This window comes from Mustela nivalis, assembly GCF_964662115.1.
Source record: "Mustela nivalis genome assembly, chromosome: 1".
In the NCBI taxonomy this organism is placed as follows: domain Eukaryota; kingdom Metazoa; phylum Chordata; class Mammalia; order Carnivora; family Mustelidae; genus Mustela; species Mustela nivalis.
Genome location: NC_139020.1, coordinates 135,562,129 through 135,580,627, shown reverse-complemented (window position 1 = coordinate 135,580,627; position 18,499 = coordinate 135,562,129). Strand labels below are relative to the sequence as shown.

The 18,499-nt window shown below is 37.3% G+C and overlaps 1 protein-coding gene across 3 annotated transcripts in view; it reads left to right on the top strand.

Annotated features, from left to right (window-relative positions):
- ZNF385D (zinc finger protein 385D) overlaps positions 1-18,499 on the top strand; it is a 940,931-nt gene that overhangs the window by 694,712 nt on the left and 227,720 nt on the right. For all 3 annotated transcript variants that reach the window (XM_082729121.1, XM_082729123.1, XM_082729122.1), the window contains one exon: positions 16,643-16,785. In XM_082729121.1, the coding sequence (XP_082585247.1) occupies positions 16,643-16,785 (143 nt within the window). The remainder of the gene's footprint in view (positions 1-16,642; positions 16,786-18,499) is intronic.

The window sequence follows — 18,499 nt, the reverse complement described above, 5'->3', positions numbered from 1 at the left end:
AGGGCTGTTGTTCTGTCCCTTTTGGTTTCTCTTCTACCACTTTATCTGTGATGTACATTTGTGCTTTTGGTATTATGGATGTCTTTGAGGGATAGCCAGTTTTCCTAAGCTTGCCTCTTGAGGTATGCCCTGCCATTTCCTTTAGCAGCTTAAAGCCTGCTCATTTGAAATATCTCATTACTGAAATAATCACTTTTAATTTACCAATTGTACAGCCTTTACCTTTCCAGAAACATAATGAATAATATAATTTGCTCCATGCCAATCAAATTCGCATCCCATGTGCCAGAAATGTAGGATTTTATTCATGAACTATATTCACATAAGCTCTCTCAACATAGGATTTTTTAAAAATAAAAAATAAACATGTTTTGAGGAATATTTATTTTACCATGTTCTTATATTAGCAGGGAAGGACTTCAGATATTTTGTAACTGTATAGTATTCTGAAATGTGGTGAAAGAGTCTGAGTTCTTTGCAAACAGTTTCATTGTGCTCATATCTATAGGTGGAATTCATCAATTTGTTGAGATCCTACCCAGACTAGCTATATGAAAATGTAACCAAGGATAAATGAAAGTGGAGGAGAAAATTAAAAATGAAAATATGGACTCTCCAAAACATCTCCCTGGCTTTGTGGTAATACCCATTAAAGAAAGGCTGAGCATACAACATGGCTGTCTGTGGGGAAAAGGAATACAAGATTGTGAGCTTGTGTATAAGAATAGAAAAGAAAGGAATTGTGTAGCAGTCATGATTTGGCTAGAGGTATTTGAAAAAAAGAGCCAACTAAAATTTTGGCTGGACTAATCGAATTCTTCAGCTACAAGCAGGACTGCCATAAACAATTATTATCAAGATTTCCCCAGTGTCAATATGCCATCTAAAACTGTCTGTCTGGAATAGTTGGTAAAAATGTAGCAAATGGACAAAAAAGCTACTCATAAAATTAAGTGGCCTTGATTCCAGTCCATGTGAATACCGGAACATGTAGCATTTTGTTAAAAAAGAAAAAGAAAAGCGCCAGTCATATCATACTGTTAATTAAACATCACAAACATCACACATGACTGTTTACTGAAAAAAGGTGGGCTTCTAACTATATGAAAATATGGAGAAAAGACCCAAGTAAGGCCAACCAATGTCCAGTGAGAGGCTGGTTTGCTTTTGTTAGTAAATGTTAATATTAACATATTTTCCTTGTTTTTACTTGATGGCTGAGAGAAATATTTTATTAAACAAGAGAAAACTATTATTCCAAAAACGTTGCTGAAGAGAATAGGGATGGAAAAAAGAATGTGCTCATTCTCTTGCTATTGCTTTCGTTTTATCTTTATTTAAAGGGCTCGGGATCATATTTACTTTTATTAAAACTTACCCAGTGCATTCATGACAGTGGGCAACCAATAAATATATAATGAATGTTTGTGAGAGAGAATGAATGTGCCAAGAAGTAAACCTGAGAGGACAGAGAAGTGAGGGACAGTAAGAGAGAAGAGGTGACTGAGCAGGGAAGTAATCGCCACGAAGCTAAGAAGGGATGACTGTGAGTCAGTGCGCGTCTGTTTTTCCACTGACCAGAAACACTAGTGAACCTATGTCCTTGCTGGATTCTGAGCCGGCTATTTTAGACACAGCTGGTCTCTGTCTCATGCAGTACTTTGTCAGATAATGCCATGCACTTAATTACTTTCTAATTTAAAAGATGGAAATACTTCTCTGGGTTACCATGAGATCTTCAAAGAGTGGGTGTTTCCATATAGGACATCTTTTTGGGTAGTTTCCATGTTGTTTACAGATTGTTTCAGTAACAGCTCTGTGTAGGTCAGACGGGTCATGTGTGTATCTGATTTGAATATGATCATTCCCCAGGTTGCTTTTGTGAACACCTCCTCTCCCCTCCCTCCATAATCCCTCCCTTCCTTCCTTCCTTCCTCCCTTCTTATTTCTCTGTCTCTTTTTAATATTATTTCCTATTCCTACACCACAATGCTCATACATTGAAAACAGGCATCACTGAATATTTCATGTTCTTAGTAGGAATGAACCAAAAATAGTATTAATGAAATTAAATGTAGTTTGCCATTTCCATTTACTCACTTTGGATTAATTTTCAGAGAAACTGTGTTATTTATCCATTCATTTATTCATTCACTCAAGTACACTTAACTGTCCATAAATTTCAGAGCACTTCATTAGGCATCCTGAGAAAAAAATTAAGGTACATTCCCCTTCAAGAAATTAAGGTAACACTCCATTTCAAAAACTTTTTACACCATAGCCAAATAACTCTACTAGTGAATAAAAAGTAAGATACAACATAATGATTAATGATTTCAACAATAACTTCAATGAAATCAAATTTCATAAAATATGGCATATCAATTTATTTCCTATCATTTAAATAAAATAATAATGAAAACCACAGTAAGAAGAGTTATTATAATTTAGTATTTACTTTGTTAAATATTTCTCTATGTAATCCGTAAGTCCTGTGGTTTAGATGTTATTTTCCTTAATATATAGGAAAAGAAACTACAGAGTTGTTAAGTTCCTTCTCACATGAAAATATTGGAATTTGGATTTCATCAGATTTCTGATAACAAAGGCTGTTCTCATAACTACGTAAAATATTATGTGGAAGTTTGCAAAAGAGGAAATTGATTTTGGTGCTAAATGGACAGGGGGAGGGAAAAGTGGCATTTCAGAGAAACCTTGAAGGGCAGGGAGGAGTTAAACAAATGACACAAATGTGAAAAAAATTAAACAAGTATTTTCCTTATCTTAGTTATATGATGAAGCCACTCACTGGTATGAATAGGCAAGAAAAGGTCATAATGACACTGATAACATGGGAGACAGATAGTTAGCTCTTGGAAGGCATAATGACTTTTGAAAATGATATGCAGGACAGATTAGAATCATTCAGGAAAATGCAGGGCCAATTTCAGAAGAGATGCTTCTTGCAGAATTTCTCTCCTCTCTCAGCAGGCATCCCTGCTCAAAGCAATTTGACTCATTCTGTTTTGTTCTTCCTTTGGGATTAATGTCCTTTCAAAAGCACAAAATAATCTTTACAATTTAAGGCAAACAGGCCCATGAATTTAAAAGGACTAACTCCAATTCTCCCTGTCTGTGATCAGAACCTCTTCTCCATTTTCTTTATCGGGTTGGTGGTTCTTTTGTTTTCCACAGACCTTTCTGGCTTTACATTGATCAGGTGAGTGCACAGGCTTCCACTGTCTGAGACAGATCAATGAGGAAGAATAGCTATAAGGAAGCTGTATATTCTCAAGGTGTTCCTCATATCCAAATCAGGAAGGGGTTTCACAAAACATATTCACTATGTCGGCAGTCATTGTTGCAGAATGCCAAGGAGTGGGGTCTTCCACTAACTGAGGAGCAAGTGCAAATCTCCAGTTGTCCTCATAACCTGGGCAAGCTTTGACAGAAAAGTCAAATGTCCTTCTTAGTCCTTTCACCAGATTCTAACCCAGAGAACGCTAAACATTTTGCCAAATAGCTTGGCATAAGGACACCCTGAGGGTGATTCCACTGTCCATCTTCCCACGCTGACAAAACATTTCCATGTGTCTTCTAACCTGATGGATAAGAGCAGAGTTTAGGATGCCATAATGTCATCATGTTTAGGTCATTTTGAGTATCATGTTGAGGGTAGCAAACTTTGATCAATTGGATTAGATACTGGTATATTGTGTTCAAGGTATTCTGAGGTCATCTAGATTTGTGATTGACTGGTAACTATGCCCTGAATACTAGAAAGGAAAGCAAGATCATGGATTTGTTTCTTTGGTTTATGGAGACAATGGATAGAATATGATTTTTACCAAGAACAGAAATATTGAAATCAATCGATTAGTGGTTGCCTTCCTACTTTGAATTAGTTGCTACAAAGTACTTAATCTTATAAAGCCTCAGTTTCGCTACTATAAAAGTTAAATTATGAAGTGTTAACAGATTGTGAAAATTAAAATCCTATGTATATATAAAGTGCTCAAAAATTGAGAGTGGTTATTATTATTATTTTAATGTTTATTATTATTATTTGAAATTGAATAATTCAGCACATGTAGTCCACCACACACCAGCAGAGTACAATTTAATTACTGGAATATTTTATCCTAATGGATAAATTAAATATTTCTCTTCAAAATTTATTTAGGCCTGTGCTCTCTTGGTACTCAAATTCTAATTCTTCTAAGAAAAAGATGCGCTTCTAGTAAATTTGTAGTCAAAGAAAAATCAAAGACAATTTCTGCGATGCCCTACATTATCCAGTTAGCTCTGACTCAGTCTGAGTTGAGTCAAATGAATGGATCACTTCAGGATTTGTATCTACCTCATGGCAAGAGAAGAGCTATATAATTTAGGCTGGGATTCACAGAAGGGTGAGAAGGTGATTATGGCAAGCAGAAAAAAATCTGTGTTCTCCTGTTTACCTTGGACTCTGGTCTTGGACTTTTGGCAAGTGCCTGTTATTCCCTGAGCTCAGAGCCACTCCAGAAAGTTCTCTCAGACGGACCCTTTATAGTCTGTCATCTCTACCAACATGGCTCCCAGCAGTAATAGCTCCCAGGGATTATTTGCTTCCCATTCATTTTAGTTCCACTTTAATCCTCATTTTTAACTGCAGCATTTTATGATGTCTTTTATTTTATCACAATATAGATGTCTCTTTTCATTATGTGTTATGTTTTGGTGATGGCTCCATAACCTTGGTAGGATGACTTTCTCTTCCCTGAGGCTATTAGCAATTTCTGTTTTTGTTTTTTTTTTTGCCCCCTGCCCCCCCCCCCGCCCCCGGATTTGTAAATCCTGTATCTGCTCCTTCCTAGCTATTTGAATCTGAAAACTTAGGTCCTTCACTCAGAAGCAATCTCTTTCCATCAATACCTCTTTGCCATTGGTGGGAATCACAACTTGGTAGATATTTGAGAGGAAGAAGGGTATAATAAAATCAAAGAATATGGGCTTTGGAATCAGATATATCTGTTTTTTTAATTCTTCTCAGTTCTACCACTTAACAAAGTGGCTTATCTTCAGTAAATGGAGCTCACTCAGCCTCTGTTTCTTCATCTATATAATGAGAACAAGGATATCTTCATTGTTTACATAAATAACATATATAAAATGCCATCTAGCACAGAACTTAGAATGTAATAAGTGCTCAAAATGACGGGATTTCTTATAAAAATAAAATATGGCCATGTGTATCTTCTCACTTGCAATCACTTTTAGACATTTTATTTCTCTTCCATTTTAAAGCCAGTCATTTTCAGGACACCGTAATTACTACAGTTCCATTAGTAACTGATTTTACATCTTTTCCAAGGACCAAATGTTTCAGAATTAAAAGAAAATATAAAGTTAGGTTTGTTTTAAGCAAAACCTGCCAGAAGAAACAATCACAGTGAGGTCGAGACTAAACAGAGCACATGTCAGCTCCACAGGGAATGTTCTTGAGGAAACTGAAATCAGAATTTCTTTTTGCTATTATAGGACTTATAAGAATATTCACCAAAGCAGTGGAAACTAGAACTCACAGTTTCTACACCTTAGAAGGTAATGGATGCTATTATCACTAGGATAGTGTAGGGGCCAAGTGTAGGACCTTTAAGATAGCAAAAATGTGATTGTCCCTCTTTTGAATATATCTTCTTTTAATTTGGTGATGGTGATAGTCTCTTCGATGGTTATTTCTCAATGTCACCTAGGGCTAACTCCAGCTGCATTTCCTAGGAATTCTGTGTCATGACTGTTATGAAAGAAAACTCAATGGAAATATGGGGGAAAAATCACAGTGAAACATTGATGAAAACATTCACAATCAAGTGAATGCTTTAGCAGGTATTAATCCTAAGTTCAGTAGAACTAATTATGATGGATGTTAAGTTTAACTTCTACTTTGTTCTTCTAGACTGTGTAGATGAAGTGAAAAGGAAACTAAACCAATAACAGGTTAATTCAAACAGAAAAAATGGTATCTTTGGATGAATGCATCTGCTTAGTTCATTCAGGTTGCTTTACTGGAATACCACAGATTGGGTGGCTCATAATTAACAGACATTTATTTCTCACAATTCTGGAGACTGGTAGGTCCAAGATCAAAGCACAGGCATATTCTGTCTGGTAAGGCCTACTTTCTGGTTCACAGACTTCTGCCACATACGTGGAAGGGGTGGAATTCTTTCTGGGGCCTCTTCAATAAAGGCACTAATCCCATTCTAAAGGGCTTCACCCTTGTGACCTAAACACTGTCCAAAGACCCCACCTCCAAATACCATCACACTGGGGACTGGGTTTCAACATATTAATTTTGAGGAAGCACAAACGTTCAGTCTATTGCATTATGGTATCTGGCAGATTCATTATATGTATAATATGCAATATACTGGATTATAAGCACCAATGGAGCAAGAAACTAAAATCGCTTCTTAAATATTCCAGTGCCTTATAGATGAGTCTGTCTCTGTATGCATTCATTTCATTGTCTTTGGCAAAGTTTAATTGAAATCAGCTTTTTGTTTATAGAAGTTGTTGTTCTGATTACACATCATCAAAGAAATGGCAATATCTGAATAAAATGTAGCTATAATGGCTTCGACTCTGCAAACGGAATGTTTGGTGTCAAGTTTTGGCTCTACACCTTACTAACAGTGTGACCTTGAGCAATTGTCTTTAACCTCATCATTATTCCCTTTTTTTTTTTTTTAAATTCAAAAGACCATGAATGGACAAAGGAGCTGTATACTACATAGAGTTCTCTGCACAGTTCTGCCTGTGCAGGAGCTGAAACGTAATTGCTCCTAGACTGATGGAGGAAGGGGGAGTTGTTTAAAAGACAGAATAAATTCACACCTAAAAATGAAATCCATGATTAAGAAACTTGTGTTGAGAAAAAATGCTAATAAAATTATGTTATAAACAAATTAGAGCATTTTATGTTTGGACTATGTATTTATTTATTGTTTTTAAAGAAAAAAATAAAAAATGGAAACTTAATTGAACTAATTATTGGACAAAATTGGACTAAAAATCTTTGATCAAACATTCTTTGTCTTTTAGCAATATACACCAATAAACTCTGACAGTTTAGGGCCCCTGCGTGGCTCAGTTGGTTAAGCATCTGCATCCAGCTCATGTCATGATCCTGGGGTCCTGGGATTGAACCCCATATGAGCCTGCTTCTCCCTCTGCCTCTACCTCTCTGTCTCTCATGAACAAATAACTAAAATCTTAAAAAAAAAAAAAAAATCCTCTGATAGTTTAGTCCCCATTTCTGTTCTCTCCTTTCAGAAAGTTGCTGGCTTGTTTGCCTCTGGGTAGGCGTATTTTCCCCCTCTTGTCTTGCTCTTTCCAGTCCTTCTGGGTCTTTCTCACTGGGCCAAGGATCAAATCGTCAAGGCCCAGGGTTAGGCCCAGGCCTCTTGTATGCTTTCCCAGAGAAATCTTTCTCATGTCCAGATTTCCTGTCTGACGACTCTCCAGGGTCAGAGTGGAATCTGCCCAGAACTGGCCTCTAAGCAGTGGACCCTCTTATCCAATGGCTACTTTCCCACTTACTCTTCAGGCTTTTTAGGTCAAAAACTTAGCTTGTCTACTCTTAGACTTGCTCTTCTTGTCAACTAATAGCTTCACCATTTACATGATAAAAATACTACTTAAGATAAATGAAGGTAGTGTGTAGTTCTTATTTAGCTCATTTTATTTTATTATTTTTTAAAGATTTTACTTATGTATTTGAGATAGAGAGGGAGAGAGCAGGAGAGAGGCCAGAAGGGAGAGGGAACAGTAAGTTTCCTCCTAAGCAGGGAGCTCACTGGAGGCCTCCATCCACCCAGGACTCTGGGATCATGATCTGAGCCAAAGGCAGCCACTGAACCAATTGAGCCACCCAGGTACCCCCTTATTTAACTCATTTTAATGGTAACTGGGAGAACTGCACTCAACCAGTTAAGCTCAGGAGATGTTTTATTAATACCTTGGATCACATTTAGTACCTACACAGATTGACAAGGGCTTGGAGATGAAGCAAAAAATGTAACACAATTATATCATGAGGGAAACAAAACCAAACAAAACAAAAAAACCATGAGGGAAGATACTTAGTAGGCTCTGGAAAAACTTCATGCCCAGCTCTACTGGCATAGCAAAGTTCACGCACGGAAGTCCCAGGTGAAAGGCACAGATCATGAAAAACGATACCAAGTAACAAGACTTCAGCCTTGTTTTGTTTTGTTTTGTTTTTTCTCTTTAGAGTGAGAAGACTAAGGCTTAGATATTACGAGCAAAATTACCTCGAGAGACAGATGTAGTTAGGCAGGTTTAACTGCCTGCATTAGCTGGATTTAAACACTTGACTATGATTGCGGCTGCACTGTGACACAGTTTCATGAAATAGAAGCTTAGTGATAGTACTCTCAAAGACTATCAGATATTAATAAACATTCATTTGCCCTAGGACTGGCCCTTTTTGCATCCTTGCTTTGAAAAGGTGGCATCGTTTTTATCCAAAGCACTCATTATGCATTAATATTGATTTCAGCATTAAAAATTTTTTAAATTAGGTTTCCCATTGAGTGTTATCATCATTGATCACACATGAAGATTCATATTGTCCACTGTCTTCTCCAGGAGTGGATGAGTAATCCTTTTTCGTATGAATCCAACAGTGTCTGCCTCTGCCAGTGGCCACATTTGGCTCTTGGAAAGCTCTCCTCCTACCCAGAAGGAGAAGAAACCAGGAGAAAGGAAGACGTCCTCAGCAGTGCATTCTGAAACACACTGTATCAGGCACCTTATCTGTAAATTACTCGTCACTGAAACATGTTGGCTTTGCACTGAAGCTGTAATGCCAATAGAGCCCTCAGTGATGATAGAAGTGCTAACTGCTGCATACAGTGTGGTAGCCTCTAGCCACCTATGGCTGGTGAGCACTTAAATGTGGCTAGTGTGGCTGAGAAATGGAATTTGTAATTTTACTAATTTTTAATTTAAAATAGCCACGCATGGCTAGTGACGACCATATTGGACAGCTTGGTACTAGAGCGTTTTTATTACTACTTATAATTTATTTTATGGAATTAAATCTTGGGTAATTCCTCTTGAGGAAAATTTTATATTTTAACATTTTATATCATTGGTACTGAGTTGAGAGGAATTTTTCAAGCAAAATCCTTTTTTTTTTTTTTTTTAAGATTTTATTTATTTATTTGACAGAGAGATCACAAGTAGGTAGAGAGGCAGGCAGAGAGAGAGGAGGAAGCAGGCTACCCGATGAGCAGAGAGCCCAATGCAGGGCTCAATCCCAGGACTGTGAGACCATGACCTGAGCTGGAAGCAGAGGCTTAACCCACTGAGCCACCCAGGTGCCCTTCAAGCAAGATCTTTTGACTTCTTGTGAGGAGGTACTTATCCTGAGTTACATACCCTTTGACAGAGGGGCTGAAGTACAGGGTTAAACGTCTAAAACCCCTTACTCTGGCAGTACTAACCGAATCTTCTCCAGTGTTTCCCAGACACCAGAAATTGTCATGATAGTTAGCTAAATAAATGAGAGATTCTACTTTTCGTCTCGTGAAGACTTAACTCAGGATATTGGCAACTAGATAATAGCCTCTTTTTTTTTTTAATTTTGGTTATGGCATTCACTGACAGTGACAGAGAAAAATGTTAGCTAGCCCTTCTTAGGTTCCTTCCAAAATGAGTTTTGAGGTGATTTACTGAAATGCTAAAATACCACAACTTGAAATGAAAAAATACAGAATCTGAAGAGGGGAAAACACGGCTGGTTCACATGTGTTTTCTTTCATGTTTTAAGATGGAGTCCTGACCATTGACTTGGGCTAATGTTTCTGAATCGGTGTTTCCAGAGTGATACTCCAGTTGTCTTGACTCACACTCCTATTCTCACCTCATCCCTTGACATGGTTAGAACAGGATGTGAGACAGCAGCCACCATCCTGTGGGGCTTAGTGCTGCCACCTGCCTCGGGCATCAGACGTTGCTTTAACATTTGAATTGACTTGCCAAGGGGAAGTCACATAAGGCCAATGAGGACTTGGATCCTGAGAGAGGAAGTGCTGGGTCAGCTTTCCAAAACCTGATAGATAAATTAACAATCTGAAACGAGGAGATGAAAGTAATAGAAGAAATATTGTGACCAAGTCACACTAAATTCAGATTTTACTTCAAAATAGTTCTAGTTTTATCACTCAGTTGGGAACAATATTTAAACAAAGATCAGAACTGAATGGGAGTTTGGATCACTGAGTTTAAGGAGACACGGTAAACGTAAGTTTTCTAGCCACAAAGTAGAAAGATCATCACAGCATTGAAGTACCCAACCAACAACCTTGAGCATTTGAGAGGCAGTCACACAAGCGGATGCAACAAACATGTATTAAGCGGATGCAACAAACATGTATTCTTTTTCCTGATTTGGCAAGTAGATGTTAAAGAATGCAAACTTGAGGGCTTTTGAAACATGTTTGATATGATATGCATGTCTGTCTGGATTCTCCCTCAAGTATATGGCAGTGCTAGGATGTTCCCATGGTAAATAAATATCTGCGATAAATACTGAATATTCATTTATTATAGTCTTTACAAGGAATGGGTTTATTGTTTTTTTTTTTTTTTGAATAGTAATAAAAATTTCAAGATTTCTCATTTTAATGCCTTACGTCTGGCTGCAAAGGAGCTGCTTGTCCTTTATGGTAAAACTGACTTTGTAGAGGATTCCTTTTACTGTTACTTTGTTGATTTTTGTGGTTGTTTTAATTTAAAAGCTGTTTTCATCCATGCTTTGAAATGTTTAAGGTCACTGGGATTCATAATAGATGCCACTTCTTACCTGTGCGATTTTAGGTAAGATATTTTGCCTCCTAGAACTTTGGCTTTTAAATTTGTAAGGTGAGTATTACAGTAGATACATTCAGAATTGTGCATTTTATTATGTTTTTATTTTATATTTTTAAGTTTCTATTTAAATTACAGTTTGTTAGCATACAGTGTAGTATTAGTTTCAGGTGTATGGTGTAGTGATCAACACTTCCACACCTTAATCCCCTTCACCTATTTCACCTCCTCCCCCCAACCTCCCTCCCCTCAGGTAACCATCAGTTTGTTGTTGTGCATTTTAAAGGAATTAAGGGATAGGAGACCAGGTCCATGCAATTACTCAGTAGATTTATAATATTCAACAGTATTCTCTACACTTATTCCTACCCATCCTTGCTGGCCGATTTCACTCACTACAGCACTCTGTGGCCAGTGCTTTGTGTCAAATCAAGTTTTACTTTTATGCATCCAATCCATCATTTGTTTTCTACTCCATGCTAGTGGTATCAGATCTAAATATTTTTCTGTCCACTATCACACAGACCCTGGAATTCGGAGAGCACCTCTCCTTCCCGCAATGCACATGACAAATTCTAACTGAAATCGTTGGAAATGGACGTGAATAGTGTTTCATGTGTATCAAAGTAGTTGCTTCACAAGTAACTACTCAGAACTTGATACGACTTAAAATGCTTTTGGGGGCGCCTGGGTGGCTGAGTGGGTTAAAGCCTTTGCCTTTGGCTCAGGTTGTGATCCCCGAACCCTGGGATCAAGCCCCGCATCGGGCTCTCTGCTCAGCCAGAAGCCGGCTTCCTCCTCTCTCTGCCTGCCTCTCTGCCTACTTGTCATCTCTGTCAAATAAATAAATAAAATCTTTAAAAAAAAATGCTCTTGATGTTTTCTTGTTAGATATGAATATTCTGAGTGGTTTATTAGCTCAATCATAGCTCAATATTGAAACATATTATGCTTGTATATAAGTATATATGTAAAATTATATATTTAATACATAAATTAATATGTGTATATTTAAATAAATAAAAATGTATAGTTAAAGTTATATATGTACATATATATGTGTGCTTGTGTGCATGTGTGTGTGTGTAAAACTGATGGTTAAGGAAAAAGTACCATAGAAATTACTTATCTGATCAGGAAATTGAGGATTTATGCTGATTTTTATAAATGGAGACTTAAAATATTTTATGTATATATAATGTATTATAATAATTATGTATGTTCTATATAATTATATGCATATTTTTACATGTATATATAATTATATTTGGTATATATATATATGATTCCCAGTTCTAAAGCATACATGGTTTTGAATATTTAACAGCTGCAACCTTTGATTATTTTGAACTTCAGTTTTGTCATTTGGAGAAATGAAAGATTAAGTAGTAGGTTAAGCTGTCAGGCTGTCAGACAGGACATCTGTGACTATTTGATAAACCCTGAATGCATGAATGGATTAAGTGCAGAAGTTCAAGGTTAAAAGTGTTATATTACAGAGAGAACACTCTCTCACTCTGAAGGAGTATTTCAAAATATTGATTTAAAAAGTATCTTCTTTGTGAAGATTCTCTTTCGACAGGGTCAAAATAAACAAACTGAATGATATGAACATGCTTTAAAAATTGTCTTGATTGACTGCTTTCAGAGAGCCCCAATTTGTATCTGGAGGAATTTGAGCAGCTCCTCTGCAATTCACTAGGCTCCTTAAAAAAATACATGCCTCACTTAGTGGACCCATTGGGCTAAGTACTATACATACAATATCTAAAAAGATAGGCATCGAGTGGCAACTGCTGGCTTTGAATATTCTTTTTTCTGTATGAATTATTAAGATGAACTTTTCCAAATTTTATATTTTAATTTGATTTTCAGAAATGCAAACATTTGAAGTGAATGTGTCATACTCTGTCACATAATATTTATTAACAAATACTCCATTAACAAATGGGTTACTCTTTTTTTTTTTTTCAAATTCATGTTTGTACTTTTGTGAGCATAGAGCTGTCTTGTGAGCAGACCAAAGTAATATTTAATGTTTGCTCGATAGTTCAAGTCTAAGTTCTAAATATAAACTAGCAGAATAAACATTAAAAAGGGAAATTTTTATGAACTTTAATGATTATCTTACTTACTTTATTTACCTAAATTATTCAGTACTTTAGTGTCTAACATACTCTACTCAATGAATGTTTTTATTTGCTGACTTTCATGGCATATTAGAAATTTGGTATACAGAGAGATATTAACTGCTCTGAAATCAGAATAATTTGTTTGATTTGTTAAACCTGTGTCTGTTAAAGTTGCATAGGGTATGAAAGAGGTGGTATTAGACATAGGTAGGCAGGGTTTCAAACAGAAAAGGTATGAACTTACATTTTTTTCAGTCTCCCCTCCTCAAGGCTTCAAAATGCTTTCCTCAAATTAAGAATACTAATACTTCCAGACGTGTGATATTCCAATGAATGTAAGAACACTGTTGGTAAATAATAACAACAAAGCTACTCTTCTTAACAGATAATAATGCCTACCAATTTATTATGCATTTTGATATTCATTATCATTAAGGTCAGTTTATAATAAAGAAAATAATAATAAACATATATTTGTATCCTAAATGCAGTAGTTTCTATTTAAAAAAAATGAAGAAATGAAATGACTGTTTTCCCAAGAATATTTTAGTCTGCTTTACAAATTAAATGGGTTTTATTTGCTGATCTTGATTTTGCCCTATTTGCAAATAATATTCTTGCTGCTGAACAGTTTGGTGCAAGGAAGTATTTCAGGACATATCCAAATTTTAAAAGGAGAAATGTTAGTCACAGATAATCTTTAAGAGGGAGCTTCAGTTTTTTACCTTAATATCAGCTCTGTGGATTTTGTGGCAAATATCTATTTTAGAATAAAGCATTCGACATTTCACTTAGACTCATGAATAGTTATACCCTGCTGTCCAAGTACTGTAAGTGGTCCCAGAGTTTGCTGGAGATCATCTTCTCTGAGGAGTGAAGCATATAGGATTGGGCAGAGGGAAAAGTCGAACTGTGATAAAGTCACAACAGAGGCGTCTAGATCTTATGAGGAGTTCTAGAACAGAAATAGAGCTCCAGAGTCGTCCTGTCTTGAGGCGAAAGGGAGAAGTCTTGACACCCCTGTTATTAATCAGTCATTAGACTCTGGAAGAGTTTGACCTGTGGTGAGGCGGTACCCTCTGGCCCAAGACAGTGTATGTGTAGGTTCTAAGGGCCCGTCTAAGCATCCTGCAGCATCCACTACACCTGTATTTGCATAGCCAGTAGCCAAAAACCATGTAGTCACGTGTGCTCTGCTTTCAAACAGCCTTTTTGGCTTATCTCTTCAAACAGGTAAGAAGAGATGGGCTCCAATAGTTTGCCAGGTTCTCCGAATTTTATGACTCTTTCTTGATATTTGGTATCCTCTGCTAAAGAAAACCCAGTGGCAACAATGAGAGAAGGTTTTGAGCTACATGTATCAGTGTATATGAAATGCATACTTATCTTGGAGGAATGGAGGTGAGAATTAATTTTATCAAGCAATCAATCTACTTTGTGCCTCTCATTGTGCTGGATAAAATAAATAAATATGCTTGAGCTATCTCTTTAACTTTTTTAGTCATTCCAAACCAGAGGGGGACTTATAAATGAAATAATTACAGAATATGTTCCTGCTTAGTTGTATTCTTTGAATCACAAGAACAGAAGGTTTCAATGGAAACTACTTAACAACTGAAGAATTTTTCCATTTATTTTTTCTCCATAGTATTATGTTAGCCCTTACTTAATTTCTGATATTTTAGGCTCAAAGAAGGTAATGGATATATGTGAACACCTTCTTTAAAGCATGATGTGTGACACAGATAAAAATAATACAAAATTATTTATTAAAACTCACTATTATTTGTGTTCACATTAAACCATATCATTGATTTCCACCCAGACATATTTTACTTTGAGTTTTCTACAGACCTACTGACCAAAAATTCATTTTGGTTCTTTAACTTTTAATCAAAAGAAATTATTAGTAATACTGAACTCAAGTCAGATCTATCACCAAAGTTTTAGGGATGCTTTCTCTAAAAAAGTTTAGACACCCATACTCAATATACTAACAGGTGGACAATAAAACACATGTACGGTGTGCTCTGGTGAATGCAGACTTTTTATTTTTTTGCTTTGATCTATGTTTGTTTTAACATCTGCCCTTTATTTTCTGACTTGTACTACTTTCTATTTTAATTGGTTTGCTGATTCAAACTTGCTGCTGTTGGCCTTGCTGTTGTTAAGGAACATTTTCAAAGGGAAGTGAAAAGAGTGGGGGAAAACACTGGTTTTATTAATTTGACTCCAGCTGATTTTATACCTGGAAACAGGAGAGTTAATGGTTTTCTTGTATGGTTAATTACATCTTGCGCCAATGGCTTCTGTTGTAGGCATTAAGTCACCCACCTTGTTAGCAGATCTACTGGTCTAGTAGGGTTAGATTCACCATCAGGGAATCATTTTTAAAATGTTTACCTTGTGTTCAGGTAACTGATTCAAGGCAGGATGATGGATGTGTCCAGCTGACCAGAGAGGTGATTGTGAGATTTTTGAAGATTATTCCTATGGGTCTCACTCTGCTTTGAAAACAAAATGGCAGGCCAGTGAGTGGCACAGACATGAGCTTCTCTTCTCTCTTCTGTCCCTTAGAGTTCTTTTCCATGAGAAAGGAAAAATCCCACTGTATTTTGTTTTCCTAATGCTTCTTGGATTTTCACCAGCAGGTTTTTACAGTCTGTTGCTTGCCTCTCAGATTAGAAGAATGCTGGCATATTTTAACGGTTTCCTAGGATTCAAACAGCCTTTAATTAACAGCAAATTGATGTTTTGGAATGTTACCAAAATATGGGAGACTGAACACTGAGATGGGCTTCTTTCCTTCCAGCTTCTGAGTGCATGAAGTCCAATAATGGGGAGTGAGGGAGAGGAGTGGGGGCGCTCCCTTGCAAACAGCCAGTTGCCTACTAGTATGCAAAGGGTGTCTTTGTTGGCATAATATTCCCACTGCTTGCTCATTGGTGGCCTTCTAAATTCCACCTACTCATGACTGGGAAGGACATAGGTAGTCATCGAATGCTCAGAGCTACCAGCGTGCTGAACAGTTCAGGGATGGCTGGGTTTGTAGCTGGGTTTGTAAGTGGGTTCACTTGTTTTAATCCTCCAGCTGCCAGGTCAGTAAGGTGTGGCTGCCTGTCTTTGTGGTTAAGTTCATGTCATCTTGCTGCCAGAGTTTTGGATGTGGTGGAAAAGAGCAGTTCTGTAAAATAATCGCTTAGACTGTATGGGTGTTCTGAGTAGAAGTTCCTTTTCAAAGAGGGGTGGGCGTGCAACGAAGCAGTTTTCCTTTGGAATCAAGGGATCTTAGGGAAAGATTTGTTGCTGATCCGATCCAGAGCTTTAGCCCAGAAAGGAAAGATAGATTGTGGAGTATGAAATGTTTGAAATGTTTACTGTTACGTACACAACTGTACAGTTATTATCAGAGGGGCGAAAGGGAGCAGCCTCACTAGCTCTCTCTGCCTACTGGCAGGTCGTCGGCTCACTGGCCACTTCATAGCGGAGGCCACTACAGTCCCTGTCTTGTTTTTTCCAGTGACCCACCAAGCTGGCCTTTGGGGCTCAAAAGACACATTGATGGTTTCTTCTTTTTGTCTTAGCTTGCACAATGTCACTGATGGCACCCTTCGCTCTCCTCTCTGCAGGTGGTACATGCCAGAGCCCCGCTCTCCCAGCCCTGGTCCGTCCACCAGCCCCTCCTCTGCAGCCTTCGCTGGATATCAAACCCTTTCTTCCCTTTCCTCTGGACACTGCGGCCGCAGTCAACCTCTTCCCCAATTTTAATGCGGTAAGTCCCCAGGTCACATTTGCATATGGCAGAGTGGTAAGTGCCAGGGGTCCTTTGGCGTTGTTGCTATTGTCGTTTTTCTGTTTTTGAAAGAAAGGATTATCTTAGTTTTTGAAATTAATGCTCATATAAAATGTTTTGTTAGTTCTCAGAGGAGAGTCTGCTGCAGGGTCTTTTCAATACAGTAGTTGAGGTCATAGGGTTCCTCTTTTATAGCTGAGCCTTTGGGACTTGTTATGAACAATAAATTCATTTGGCCACAAAGCTGTAACCTTGGTTCAGAATAGAAAGAGAAGAGTAGTCCTGATGTGCGGTGAATTGGCCACTACCTCTATTTTGCTGTTATCATTTATTCTGTGGATTGTCAGAATGCCACAAGGTACCTTGTTGCCTGCTTATGTAAGGTCCCCAGAACTAGGCTCCTTCAAGGGAAAATGAAGAGATTTCATCCAAGTGGGTTGATCTTGAGTTCATGTTTCCCATTTAGTGTCTTTCTGGGTAATACTAACAATTCCATTATTTTGTTGGAGTATATCTACATTAAAACTTAATGAATTTGTTAAAGAGAATGTTAGCATTCAAGTAGATGTCTAAAGATTTAAATGGGTTTCTTCTATCTGGGTGCTACACTTTAATTTTCAAATTTGTTGCTTCTTTTCTTATTAAATAAAGAGGAACCCAATAATCACAGTACTGATGAATTCCATTTGCAGAGTACTTTTTTCTTCCTTAACTTACAGCAACTCTGCATTCTGGTGGTAGGTGGGTTTCTTTTGTTGGTTTTACTTTTTTTGTTTTGTTATGTTTTTTCTTCTTACTCTGCTCAGGTTAAGTCTTACTTAAATTACTTTGTTTTTGGGGCTTTGTTAATGGTCTTCTCAACACAAATTCAATTACTTTCTTGCTTCTATTTTCACTCCTAGTCTTTGTGAGTTGGCAGATTCCCCATATTCATCATCATCTCCTTTCGTACAAGCACTGGAAGTAGTCTTATGATGAAAATAGAAATAAGGGTTGAAAAGGTTAGAAACCCGTGACTATTTTTTCCCTAGTATCATCTGATTCGGATTTCAGCAGTTTGTCATAATGGAGGTCTGAGCTTATCAATGATAGGATGTGTCAACACAACCAAAGAAGATTAAGATGGGAGGTCACTGAATGCCCAGTGATCTAAATAATACAGATTTTCTTTTTGCGACTCCCATGATGGAGTTTTAAAAATCTTCCCACGTTAGATCTTTCGCTTTCAGGACACAGAAGTGGGTCTTATTTTCTTTAACAGTACTTCATCATGGGGACTCTTTTCATGCCAATGAGATGGCACAGTTATATGCTAGTCCTCGCTAAAGGGCAAGGCAGAACAGAATGATTACTTTGCTCTTTTAGGGGTGAGCCGTTTTCCCTGGGAATCTTATTTTAAAATTGATGGAATGTAAGTGGAGGAACATCAAAATCACGTTTCCCAAGGAAAGATTTCTAATCCTAGGTGTTTCAGTAAGAGTAGAGGAAAAATTGCTCAGCATCAAATTCTCTGATTTTTAAATGACCACCCTCAAGTCCCGTGAGTTCCCTTTCTCTGCTCTTCTGTTAAATGGTTTCCTGGCACAGTCTTGCTTCCCAGACACCCAGAGATGATCCATCAAGGTGTGTCACCTCACCTCTAAACCCACTTGGCATCCTGTCAGCTTTAGAGCGGTTGAGGTGAAATTCTTGG